The 14,257-nt window shown below is 40.7% G+C and overlaps 1 protein-coding gene across 1 annotated transcript; it reads right to left on the reverse strand.

Moving 5' to 3' along the window:
• Positions 1 to 4,933: 4,933 nt before the first annotated feature.
• krt8 (keratin 8) lies at positions 4,934 to 10,005 on the reverse strand. Its single transcript, XM_042003444.1, has 8 exons — positions 9,464 to 10,005; positions 7,743 to 7,951; positions 7,112 to 7,172; positions 6,912 to 7,007; positions 6,462 to 6,626; positions 6,222 to 6,347; positions 5,866 to 6,130; positions 4,934 to 5,780 (listed from the first exon to the last, which is right to left on the reverse strand). Exons 1-8 carry the CDS (start codon positions 9,884 to 9,886, stop codon positions 5,548 to 5,550), a joined length of 1,578 nt encoding a protein of 525 aa, XP_041859378.1. The 5' UTR covers positions 9,887 to 10,005; the 3' UTR covers positions 4,934 to 5,547.
• Between the last annotated feature and the right edge of the window lie 4,252 nt (positions 10,006 to 14,257).

Raw genomic sequence — 14,257 nt, forward strand, 5'->3', positions numbered from 1 at the left:
GATTTTGCTGCATTTGTCTCAAAAAAATAAAAAAAAAAGTGCAGCTACAGTGCTTTGTTTACTAAGATTTACATATTTGTAGACAATGTTGCGTATCTCCTATGAAAGCTGCTGAACCTTTTCCCAGAGGCCAGCCATCTGAACAGTCCATGGTGAAGATGACTGGAGCCTCTGGTGATGTTTGGGCACTGGTCAGATAGTGTTTCTGTACAATCATGACAAAATCCTTATGATCTTCTCTCTGCATGGATTTCCAGTCAGAAACATTACAGACTCCCAACCAGACATTGATGCAGCTGATAATGCTTTCTATGCTGTCTCTGTAAAAGCTGGAGATGATAAAAGGGGAAGATACAGTTCAGATGCTGCACTTTACACTGGCTTGTCCTAAAATGTAATTTGACTGACAAATTATATTTAAGTGTCTTACTGGGCCACTAGAAACTGTCTGAGCAGCCTGAAAGCAAACTTGGATTTCTACACGATCACCCTATACAAGTCCTTTCAGATCAAGATAGAATTTTTTATGACAAGATAAAAGTGACTGCTTAGCTGAAATCAGCTGTAGGATTAAAGCAGATCCACAGCAGGAAAACCTTTCCAACACTAACTGAAACCATTGTTTCAGCTCAATGCCTCCGTTACTGTACTAGTCCTGACCTGCAGAGTAATTCAAGTTTAGGTGATCAAATGTTGCCCCCTGGTGGCAAAATATAAGAAGGGTGGACATTTAATATGTTGTCCATTTACTATCATGCCACTATGCATGTGTGTCTGTTTACGCTTTGCTTATTACACAACCAAAGCACCTCACAATCATTGATGTGATGCCTTTCTTTCAATTAACAAAATCCTTCAGGAAGTAGCAATGAGATATCGACAGAGCAATTACTAACTGAAACTATTGTAAATGAAATTGTCCATTTAAAATCAACTTGCTTCTACATTGAACCTTACAAAACAAAAATCCACACCAGTGGTAGCAGATCTGCCACTCACCAGCCATGTGGAAAAACCCAGTCACAGACCGTACAGCCGGTGGGAGTGCTCAGGGGTCAAACTGCCAACCTTGTGATTAGTGGAAAACCTGCATCACTACATGAACTTTGTTTGCCTATGACGTCGTGGCCATTTCTATTTTTCCTTCATGGTGGGTGGAATAAAGACCAATTTCTGATGAAAATCCACTGTACAATAGAAGACGTAAACCGTTTACAGGTTCAATATTTTCCTGATCTACAGGGCTGCAGCATGCTTCTTATGCCATGGATTATTGTTGACACACACACACACACACACACACACACACACAAACAAAATAAAAAAACAAAAAGAAAAACAAACACACACACACACACACACACACACACACACACACACACACACACACACACACAGGATTCTTGATTTCCCTCCCCACACATTTAGCTGTGATGCCTATTCCACAAAAGCAGGGTACTCACAACTTATAGCTCATTGCAATGATGACTAATGAGGCTTCCCAACAATTTACAGTATCAATCCATTTGGTATTATTATTAAAGGGAAGAAATAATCGACCAAACAGAAATTTACCTAGTTTTGTGATATGTTTCTTTTTTCTTTTTTTTTTTTATAGATAATCTGTGTTTAGCATGTGGAAATGTTGAAATCTATAAAAACTATTACTTTATAGAACTAGCAGAGTTCTCTACACATAAAATCAAAGAGTAATTTTAAAACTGAAGATGTTTGCTAGAATGTTAATGCAACCATTGTTGGTGGGAGGAGAATCCTGAGAGGGAGGAGAATGCTGTAATGCGAGACTCTGCGAGACTTGGGAGGATCAACATGGCGCGCTACTGAAAAGAAACAAATGCCCCAAGCTAACAGAGAAAAATTAAAATAATAATAATATATATATTAAAAATAGGGTCGATATTCCAAACCACACCAATCCGGTCACTCTGGATCACAGCGAAGAAGATCTCACCAGCCCGACGGATTTAACCGAAGAAAGCTTCCAGCGGATCTTGATGGGGAAGTCGAATGCTGCAACTACGAGCTCCAAAACAGGCTCCAAAAGGGTTCGCCCGGCGGATTCCCCTGAAGCAACCAGTCCAGTTTCTCCAACTGGCAGCGATATAATGGATATCTTAATCTCCATCAATAGAAAGCTATCCAGTTTCAATGCCCAGGTCTCCCTGCTGGAAGTTCTTCATCATGAGTTCCAGTCTTTAAAAGAAAGTTTGGAATATTGCCAAAAGCAGGTGGAAGCTCTTGTTACGGAGAAGAAGAAATCAGTGTAATCTCAGATCCAGAAGGGAGATTCATTCTAGTAAGATTATCTATTCAAAATATGAAGTTATGCTAACTTATTTGGCCCAAATGTTGATTCTTCACATCACTTTCTGAACATGCAGATACCACACTAATCGCAGGAGGGGATTTTAACATGGTTCTGGGCTCAGCTGATAGAATTGATAACACTGTAAACCCTCTAAACTGGCAATCAACAAACACTGTTAAACAATATTTGGAAGATTTTGGACTTTGTGATATATGGCGGTCTTATCACCCTAATATCAGAGAGTACACCTTCTTTTCTTCAGTTCACCATTCATACTCTAGGCTAAATTGTTTTCTGGTTACCAGCGCTTTGGTGAGTGAGATTTCAGAGACACAGATTCACCCTATCACTATCAGCAACCATGTACCAATTTCCTAGCTAAAAGCTGGAGATTTAATACAGCGTTGCTTAAAGATCCCGATTTTATCAGCTACTTCACAAAAGAATTGGCTATATACTTAGAAAACAATGACAAACCAGGAGTCCCAGCATGTGTTCTGAGGGAAGCAGGGAAGGCGGTAATGCGAGGCAAAATTGTCTGATTTGCATCACATAAAAATAAGAAAGAAAACTAAAAAAAATTGGAATTAGAACTAAGAATAAAATCATTAGAGTGCTTCACCAGATAAACCAACGATGAACCAAATAAGGAAGGCTAGACTTGAATTAAATGAAATAATTAACAAGAGAACAGAATTTCTGGTGCAAAGATTACGCTTGGAGACATTTGAACAAAGTAATAAATGTGAAAGATTTTTAGATAATCAGTTAAAAATAAATAAAGAAAAATCTACTATATCAGCTGTTAAAGATTCAGTAGATAATGTTACGCATGACCCAGATGCAATCAACAACATCTTTAAAGATTGCTCCAAAACTCTGTATACATCATACTTAGATCCATCAGACAACGATATCCATCTTTTTCTTAACAATATAGATCTTCCAGGTTTAAAACAGGAACAAGTCAATTTAGATTGACTTTAGATTCCCCCCTCTCAGTGGAGGAGCTACATGAAGCCCTTAAACATATGCCCTGTAAAAAAGCTCCAGGTCCGGATGGCTTGGGGGGGATATGTTCTTGTACCTGGGTTGCCTAACCTTGGTGTAGGGTTAGCGTGGCCAGCGGTTGGGCCCATCGGGTTCTTGGGCGGGGCTCTGCTAGAGGGAATGGGTGGCCCTTGGGCCTGTGGGGTGCCTGCCCTCCACTGGGCCTGCTCACCGTCGCCCTGTGTTGCCCGGTGCCCCTGCCCTGTCACGCCGGGGGGCTCCAGTCTGGGGCCCCTCTGCTCTGGTCTGAGTGGGCGGCTGCTCTGTCTGCTTTGACCATCCTGGGCTTGGTGCTCTGTAGACCTGCTGGACCTTTGGGGCCTCGGGCTCCCCCCATCCCTTGCTGATGCTTCGGGGTGCTGCGTGATCACGACCCCCTTTGCAAGCAAACATTTCTTCCTTGTTGCATGGCCCCACAAACGTGCTTGTCTCTGTATCCGCTTCTGACTAGATGTTGCTGATGTTTGTGTGTTGGTTCGTTTCTCTGCAGGTACATTGGATGACTACTTTTTCATATCATCATTATCCTATTTTTCTTTATGTGTCATGTAGTACTGTGGTAGTTTATATTGTTTTTGTGGTGTGTTTTAGGCAGCCTAGACAACTGTTATTTCCACATTTTAATCCTGTTCTTTTCTCCCCTCTTCCTCTATCCCCCAGTCAGGTTCGGCACTGACATATAAAGACAAAAAATAATACAATAAAAATAAAAACAAACAATAAAAAAACTTAAGGGCAGCCATGTATATAACATGTCTCCCTTGGTAGAGCAAATCTGTCAAGCAAAATATGGCACACAGACCACCGTTCTGTATGTTAGGATGCTGGACTGGACAGGGTAAAAAAAACAAGAAAAGAATAAATAATTTACCAAGATTACAGCAGTTTTAAGTTAAAATCACTTAATTATATATGACAAAAAGGTTTTTTAAAAAAAAGGTTAAAGCTCACCTAAAACCAGTTTAAAAAAATGTTGCGGTCTACTGTTTTAAATCCTCTTTACCCTGGACCCAATGTGCCATTAATCAAGAGTGCCGTTCCATCTAGGTTACAAGTTCGCCTGTTCTTGTATTTTGTTTGCTGGCTCCAGTTTAAGACTAAGTGAGACAGCTAAATGGAATGCTGTGTTGTCTACCAAAGAAACGCTATGAAACTAATTTCACAACTTCTGGCCTGATTTTGTTAGATTAGTCTTGTGTGTATTGCTGTCATAAAGCTGTTGTTCTGTGCTAAGATTTGCAGAGCTGAAATGATTTTTTTGTTCTGCACCTTGACTAACTTGAATTCCTGTTACATTTAGTAGTAGATCTTCCTAGAGTTTAGAAGGAGGTGGATTACAGATATCCCAATATGGCCTGTGATATTGATGTATTTTATCGACTTTTTTATAAGAATCCAAATCATTCTAAATAACTTTGTAAAAGTAATCTGTCACGTTTCCTGGATTTATTTTATATATAGTTATGACATCTACTTGTTAATGCATTATAAGTCAATATTATTTGTTTTCTGTCTTTGGGTCAACATTTAAAATAAAAACAGATGAATCCTTTGTTTCAGTAAACACATTTTTATTCAGTTTGGTAGCAAAAACAGCACCTCAGGACAATATCTGACATGGGCAGCCTCCTAAGGGGTCGAGCAGCTTCAGTTACAGGACACGCACAGGGAAGACATGCACTACCTACTGTAGCAGGCAATTTTAAGACATTAGTTGACCAATGACACTGAAGCTCTGATTCACTATATTCACATTCCTTTGACAACGTCACTGTCCGCATAGTGCGAAACAACGGCCCTTCATGTATGAAACAGCAGTTGACTTCATGGGAACTTGATAAACATACTTTGTTTCCTACTTGCAATTTGCCCATTTTTAAACTTCTTGTTGTGACACAAAATTACTTCTTTTTAGTACAAAGAGTCAGACATCAAACATACAACGTAAGTTCTTTGGTCCCTTTTAGATCTTTGATCTTTGGTAGTGTTATGATCATTTTTTGCTTCATGAAAAACATGTTTATGATGTGGTGGAGAATGGCTGGTAAGCATTTTACTTCAGACTTGTTTATTACGATAGTTGAAGTGGGTGAACTGTGAGTACAAAACTACCAGAGAGGCAGAGGAGATCATAGCAGACGGGCAGCTACACCTCTAAACTAGACAGCTCAATCTTCATAGAGCTCAGAGGACTCAGAAACCACTCTGCCATCCTTGGTCTCAATTGTCTTGACAATGACATTCTTCTTGCTCTGGGTGGTGGTGGAGGTGTAACCGCCAACATTGCCACTGCCACTGCTGAAGCCGCCACCGTAACCACCGTAGCCGCTGCTGAACCCACTGGAGTAGCTGCTTGAGTAGCTGCTCTTCAGACTGTCCATGGGTAAACCACCGTAACTTGCTGTTGAGAGAAAATAACCCAATGTAAGAAAATCTTACTAAATCCAGACCACGAAAGTCTCAGTATCTATGCAAAGATGACTTACTGCTCTGCTGAGAGATGTTGATAGCCTTGATGCCATTAACCAATCTGTCCTCCTCTCCCTCCAGCAGCTTCCTGTAAGTGGCAATCTCAATGTCGAGAGCCAGCTTGACATTCATCAGGTCCTGGTATTCTCTGATCTGGCGTGCCATGTCTTGTTTGGCTCTCTGCAGTGCATCTTCCAGGTCTTTGATGCGGGACTTGGCATCCTTCACTGCCAGCTCACCACGCTCCTCAGCTTCAGCGATCTGGGCCTCCAGGTTGGCACGCTAAAAGATTATTTAGAAAAGAATGAGACTTTGTCCACTCAGCTGATGAAAAGCTCCTCAATCAAGTGGAATTTTTTTTTCCTTTCCATACCTGTCCCTTGACGGCATCAATCTCTGATGTCAGTCTCTGGATCATGCGGTTGAGGTCTGCGATCTCTGTCTTGGTTGCTCTCAGGTCATCTCCATACCTGCTGGCGGATGTCTGCATCTCTTCAAACTAAATGAACAACACCAAACCAAAGCAGATATTACAAACTGGACAGGCTCTTGATGAGCATACAGAATGCAGTGACCGAAGAACTGAAGACATAACAAAAGAGTTGTCTTTCACCTTTGTCTTGTACCACGTTTCTGCCTCGGCACGGGTGCGGTTAGCGATATCTTCATACTGGGCCCTGACTTCAGCCACAATGGCGTCCATGTCCAGTTTACGGCTGTTGTCCATCTCCACAATGACTGAGGTGTCCTTGATCTGGCTCTGGAGCTCACGCAGTTCCTGAGGAAATTCAAACAAAAGACAAGCAGGGGGGGGGGAGGGAGAGAGATTAGTCATGTCCACCCATCCAGCTAATGTTCTTCCAGAGATCATGCAGAGCCAAGGCGCAAAACAGATAAAAAACAGAAGGAAAGGAGAGACCTATTCCAAAATGACACCACAAATACTACAGGCATGCCATAACTGCAGGGATAAATCACAAGCAATGCTGATAAAAGCAGTAAGAGGTTTGAAGGCTGAAGAAGCCAGGAAACAAAAGCCATCATGTAAAACTTGTAAACGTACCTCCTCATAGATCGACCTGAGGAAGTTGATCTCATCTGTAAGGCTCTCCAGTTTGGCCTCCAGCTCGACCTTATTCATGTAGGCCTCGTCCACATCCTGGAAGAAAAGAGTTTGTCAGAGCGGTGCATCACAAAGAGTTGATTTATTTTAAAAACGCCACTATCAGAACGATGAAAAGCAGACAAAAAAGTAATAATTACCTTCTTGATGAGGACAAAGTCATTCTCACACTCGGTGCGCTTGTTTATCTCATCCTCATACCTGACAGAGAGAGAGAAATCCTTATTAGGTTGAGTTTCTGTTCAGTTTTTAAAGCTTGTGCACTAATGTAACACCAGGCGGTGCTAGTGGTCCATCCCTGCCTCCTGAACTCCTCAGAGGATGTTTGTCTCATACAATGTTGACTCAGGGCCATGTGTGGGAGGTGTTACTGATATTTCTCCCTTGGGTATTCCTCAGTTGATTTGCTTCATTTTTCTTTGGTCTACTAGCTTTGCTGTATCTGTATCTGCTGTAGTCATGTGTACATCAGCATTCATTTTCCCCTCCCCTGCGTAAAGCTACGAGCAGCCTTGCAGAAAGCTATGTTGGTTAAACCTCTAGTCATATGTCATGTACTGGGTGTTCATAACATGCTTCTTAAGTGTTGTAATTTCCTGAAGTTTTATGATGTAAGACAATGGACAGATGTAGGGAGGAGTTCATACAAACATTAACTCACGCAAAGCTCAAATTTGACTCGGTTTTAATCCAACTGAGACATATGAAATCTAATAAAATGACCACATATACATCCTGCAGGCCTCATATATTGCCCTCCTTCACACTCACTTGTTCTTGAAGTCCTCCACCAGGCCCTGCATGTTGTGCAGATCTGCTTCCAGCTTCATCTTGTCGTTGCCAAGACTGTCCAGCTGTCTGCGAAGGTTGGCGATATAGGCCTCAAACATGGCATCAATGTTAGAGCGGGTGGTGGTCTGTCCCTGCAGCAGCTGCCATTTGGTCTCCAGCATTTTGTTCTGCTGCTCCAGGAAGCGGACCTAATGTTGATAAAAATCAAGAAAAAAAAAAACCAAAATGGGTTAGAACATGGAGTGAAAATAAAAATGCCGCCTTTACATCTAATCAGTGACTTACATTTTTGTTAAAGGACACTCACTAATTTTTGAACTAACTAATTTTGAAACACAAATCTCCCTTAAAGGGTGTGATTATTCTACACAACACGACTTCAAGGTTAATGTCCTAGTAACCATCTTGTGTTTTGTAAGACACTTTGTAAGACACTGTTGACTGTTTCTCCACACAGGCATTCAGGAAGGCCTGCGTGACCAACGTGCATCCTGACAGGAGGTAGAGCACTGGAAAAATTCAGTGATGGAAGGGATGAATAGAGCTGGTTAACCCTTAACCTGCATGCTTTCCTGTTTTTCTGCCATGATGTAGAGAGGGGAGTGGCAAAATTTCAACAGCTGATAGATGCAGAAATGTAAAAATTTAACTGAGTAACAAAGGATTGATGAGAAAAAAGTGAGGGGCGATTCATTATTTGAGGAGGTGAAGAGTTTGCATATAGTGAAAACAGGTAACCCAGTGGACATTGCACTCTGTTGCTGGGAGCTAATCAAGTCCTTTGGCCTTTAATTATACTGGACTGAGTACAAATTAAAAAGTGACTTCAAATGGACTGCCACCAGGAGATAACAGATAATAAGGCAGAAGCTTATCAGCTCAGTGTTGAAGCATGCAAAAGGCCCTTTATCTTCATTTAATCATTGTGCCAAGAGGAGGAGAGTTGATATGTAGCCAGTCAGCTGGCATTGAGCAGAACATGAAACCAACTAGCCTTGTTAAATATTAACCCACCACAGAGACGTCAGAGGACTGATACTCTACTGAGTGTTATGCAGAGTGCATGAATTTAAAGTAGATTTCAAAGTTTAAAAGATGACCTACTCATCAGTCAGTCAATACCTTTTTTTATATAGTGTCAGAGGGTATTTTGATAAAAGCAGCAATAATCAACCATTACTGATCAATTCATTGATGGTTTGTGTGTGTGTGTGTGTGTGTTTGGAGGGAGTGGGGGCCAACAGGGCAGCAGAAAGAGCCACACCCCAGCTGAGGGAGGGACCATTCCCAAGGTAACTCATATCACAAGCTCTGAGCTCTGCCCTGACACACCCTTTGCTTTTTTTTTTTCTTTCTTTCTGTCTTTGTCTTTCCCAGTTTCTCATTTCTACATGTCTGTTTTTCATCACTATAAAAGGGCAGCTAGAGCCAAAAAGTAGAGGGCCAAACCCAAAGATGCCTGTGCTCCATTTGTGGGAGGCGTGGTTAGCAAAGAGAGAGAAGGAAATAAATCAACATTTTCTATGCAGAACAACTAACGAGATCAGCAGGACATGTGCCAAGCATAGATTCTCTATATACAGTTACATAACAATGTCACAGCTGTGAAACAGATTTTGACTGGGCTTAAAGCCCTAATAAAGAAACTTCTGTCAGTTTGAAGATAAAACTTTTTGACTCAATCTATAACAGGCTCTTACCTTGTCAATGAAGGAGGCAAAGCGGTTGTTGAGGCTCTTGATCTGCTCTTTCTCTTGGGTGCGGACAGCTTGGATTGTGGGGTCAATCTCAAGGTTCAGGGGGGCCAGGAGGCTCTTGTTCACAGTCACGGCAGTGATGGGGGCCTGAGCAACCATGCCACCACCAAAGCCCATACCCATACCCATACCCATACCCGTGCCAATGCCCATGCCTCCTGCACCGCCCATGCTTGAGCTCAAGCTGTAGGCAGAGCTGCTGCTGATTCCTCCAAATCCTCTTGCACTACCAGAACCTCCATAAGAGCTCTTGACAGTGAAGCTCTTGCGGGAGGTGACGCCACCTGGTCCAGCATATGAGCTGCTGCTGAAGTTCCGTGGAGCAGAAGAACTCCTGTAGGAGGTGGTTGAGGTCCTAAAAGACATTCTGAAGTAGGTTTTCTTTTGAATGAAATGAGTCTGGGATGGTCAGAGCGACTTGCTCAGTAAGGCAGGCAGGCAGACAGGCCAGCTGAGGGGAGAGACCGGAGTGGATAGACAGAGGGGAAAGTACTGAGGAGTTTTAAAGCCTGCCCCTGCTTTGGGAGGGGACTTGTATGAGTCACCATTGGTTGCATAGCTGAGTGAGAGGGAGGGCAGGGCTGTAACTTTACACCTCCAGACACAGTGCACGCAGAGAAAACCATTACCTACTGCTCTTACAGGCTTCTCTAAACTGTTATAGAAAAATTTTGTCTTTTGAGGGAATGTCAAAAGTGATATTTCTTTGCTTTCTCTATATCCCTCCACCAAGTAGCCTCTTCAGACACACTCCAGTATGTACAATGTGAGCGTCAGGTAAAACTCAAAGCTATAAACATGCAACAAAGCAGCCATGAATGAGAAACAGTGAAGAATTTATGTGTGGGGGTAATCTCGTTGGCTTGGTTCTTACAGTTTGATGTTGCTTTTCAGGTGTGTTTTAAAATTCACTGATAAGGTGTCTACCTGTGACAAGAAGGAGGTGCTGTGGGATTTCTTTTTAAACATGTGAAATGTAAGCTGTAGGGCTTTGTAGTGAATCTGAGCTCCAATCCATCCACAGAGAACACAAATATGACAGGCTGTTTTCATCTCCAGCAAATCTACCTTTCTGATTTCGGTTCCTTGTGAAACTCACCAGTGGAACCAAGCCTAAATATTTTACATATTTAAACATATACCAGGGCATGTTGGACCACAAGTCAACACGGACAGACAATACACTTATGTGGATGTGAAACACATGTCACTATATGTGCAATCAGGCATTTTTCAAATACAATAGTACCCTAGAGCAAGGCATTTTTTTTCTTTTTTTTTTAATGCTTCAGGGCTAAAAAGTTCCTTACAGATAGATAGATAGATAGATAGATAGATAGATAGATAGATAGATAGATAGATAGATAGATAGATAGATAGATAGATAGATAGATAGATAGATAGATAGATAGATAGATAGATAGATAGACAGATGCCTTTTCCCAGTATAACACAAATCAAAAATTCTTACACTCCACCAAAAACAGGACCACCAGTGGTCCTATACATCCTTACTATACATCTTTACTGTAATTTCAGCATGTTTCTAACCAGGTGGTTGCTCCACAAGCAACTATCCCTCCACCAATACCTACCCTGCATTCCTCTCCACCCTCCTTCTTTTCTGTGCCAGTCCCTCACCACGATGACTCACGAGTCTTGGCAAAACCAATCCAACCCCTTCCACCATACCCTCTCCCCTCTATCTAACCAACTTTTTTCCCGCCACTGCCTCTTGGCCTCTTTATCGCCATGGAAACACAGAAAAAAAGCACACTCCCATGATTGTCGCTCAAGTGCTAAAATGGGTGCCAGCTCATTGCTGGCCATTTGTGCGTGCACCAAGTTGTAAAGGAACTGACTTAGTCACCCTGAAAAAGATCATGCAGCAAAACTGAGACAGTGTTGTGAATCTAAGTTAGATCTTAAAGAGAAATCTGATAAGTAACAAAAGTAAACAGTACCAGTGGGGAAATTCCTCTTGTGCTTTGTGAAATTCACATGACAGAAGTGAAATCATGTAGTCTCAGCAGGGTCTGAATCATACAGCATTCAAAACGGGCAGTTTTCTCTCCAAGAGATTGGAAGTTAATTTAATTTCTGTAATTTCACCATGAATTGTGAACCATGTTTTGAGTCATCATATGACACTCATTATTCTAGCTTTACAGTCACTTAATGGTGTAATTAGGTTCTATTGATATGTTCACTGCTGATATAATTCACTATAATTCTGGACCTTATTTATCACACAGACATGCAGCAGGTAAAATTCTTTTCTTTTATAAGAATACAATAAAACCATTCCATCTCTTGTTAGAAAACTAAAAGGGAAAAAACAGTCATTCAAATTTAAGACAGCACAGGTCCACTTACTTAACGATTCGACATGTTTACTGCACTATCTAAAGCCCTTTTAGTTTAAGTGTGGAACATGTTGCACCAGTTTTTCATGTAATTTTTCATGTAAGTGTAATATAGTTCAGAATTCTTTAGCCTTTTTTATTTAACTAAAATCTACTAATATAACACTAACAAAGTGGCTTTTCTATTGATTTTATTCGCATCTTCATTGTATTCACATGACTAATGACCAAACTGTACACTAAATGAGGCTAAATTTAATTTTGCATGTGGGTTTTAGTTCCAGTTTACATGTTTTATTTATTGCAACTCTTTGATTGTTGTTGATTCAGCATGCGATAAAAGATTAAAGATAAATGAGCAATTTCTGCTTTAAATTTTAAGTGATCCTTTGAAAGCAGCTCTGACACATAAGTAGGAGAAATAATGTGACATAAATGTCTTCACTGCTGCAGAGGACCTCTTGTCCTTAATGGTGTCTTTGGAGGTTTGTTAAAAGTCTGATAAATTATTATATTCTCTGATTTCAGTATTGCTGTCTAGTCAGTTGGAAAGAAAATGAAGAGGATTCTTCTATTTCCACTTTGAGTTGTCTTGATTGATTTTTGTTTGGCCTTACTGTGCCCTCAGAAGCTCAATTTTACTGACACTCAATGTTGTGCAACAGCCTTAAAATTGGTTCATGCTCCTGTCACAGGTTAAACAGGCTGACTTGCCCTGATCAATGCAGCAATCACAAAATCTGTTTCTGAGGAAGTAAAAGGAATTTTCAGTTTCAGTCATTTCTGAATAAGGTCATATTATGACTATTGCTCACATTGTTTACCTCTGTGTGCTGCAACAAGGCTTTCATCAGAATCGGTCGCATTCGTCAAGTGTTTTGTTACCACCTGTCATCACACCAACAACATGAGGTTGATCCTGTATCTGCTGGCTAATCACAAGCTGACAAGGTGGCTGAATTATTGTCTTTGACAGAGTGACTGGTGTTGGCAGGATTATACAGCATGATAAATGAGAACCTTTAAACTCTGTGTCCTGCAACACTTCAGAAACATCTCAGAGGTCCTCCTACTATCAGCTCTGCTCAAAGGTGCCATAAAGTGTGTCTGAGAATGTCACAAGTGTTTGTGTGTGTGTAAGAAGGGAGTAAGGGTGTGTTTGTGGGTTTGGGTGGAGGATATATATTTATATATTTTTTTATTACTCATCTCAAAAAAATGGGAAGAATTAGCTAAATGCAGCATGAGTATTCTTTAACTCATTCTGAAACTCATCACTATCAAAAATTTGATGGTGTGTGTTTTTTCCTATCACAAGCATACTGTATCAAATTTTATATAAGCAGATTACATGTTTCTTTAGGTGTGGGGGTATGACTGTTTAAATGCAAACTATGTCTTAAGGTTGTCCAGCAGCCCTTTCCTGACAGGATACAGTGCAATCGCTCTGCACTTTGAACCTCCCTTTGTGTCTTAATTCTCCATTGTATTACAATTGAGCCTTCTATACCATTAAATGAAAAATGAGCTTCCCTGTCAGACTGGACAAACTTGTTTTCCTTTATTTTCCTCTAGAGAAGCAGGTCATGGTGAATGTTGTGGAAAGCACAGTGTAAGAAAACAGCTCTACCCTGTAGCATGAGGCTAATATAAGAATATAAAAATATTACCACTATTTTGAAGGATTGCAATGTGATTGTATCAGAAGCTTAAAATCTTTTATTTTGACGAAAAATATCAGTCTTGTTCAATGATGAGTTACGCCGTTAAAATAAATGTTTCAGTAACAGGTAATCTAACTAATTACTCTTTCCATCGTTTCCACACTGTTGCTGTTGATGAAATGTTACTGACTGCACGCTACTGTTGTAAAATAAGATAAATTTTTGTTTCTGTTTCTGTGAACAAACATCAGATCAACTATTAAAGGTTGCAGCCAGCTGGCGTCTTTTTGGTGATCAGTCACAATTAAGAGCAACATTTTTGCATCGCACTGGCTTGTGGTGATGAGAACACTTGTTGCCTGATAAGTTGTCACATCCATCATCATCTTATGCCCGGCTAACTGGCTGGAATGATTACTGAGTACTGAACAACTGCAGCCTTCTGGTGACATCTTGGCTTGTGCTTTTAGATGAGCAATACCACACCATGGACATTCACCTCTCATGCTTTTGCATACATTTTTTAAATAAGTTAATTAACTGCTGAAAATGTTTTTCTCACATTTGTCAGCTTGTAAGATGTTAAAGAAAAATCTAAAACAGAGCACATCCTCATAGACTCCCATGTTAAAAAGACCAACTTTACAGCAGAAATAAACATGTTTAAAGCCTGGTACAAAAATCCATTTTAGGATTCATAAGTCAAG

Source organism: Melanotaenia boesemani, chromosome 13 (assembly GCF_017639745.1).
Source record: "Melanotaenia boesemani isolate fMelBoe1 chromosome 13, fMelBoe1.pri, whole genome shotgun sequence".
In the NCBI taxonomy this organism is placed as follows: Eukaryota; Metazoa; Chordata; class Actinopteri; order Atheriniformes; family Melanotaeniidae; genus Melanotaenia; species Melanotaenia boesemani.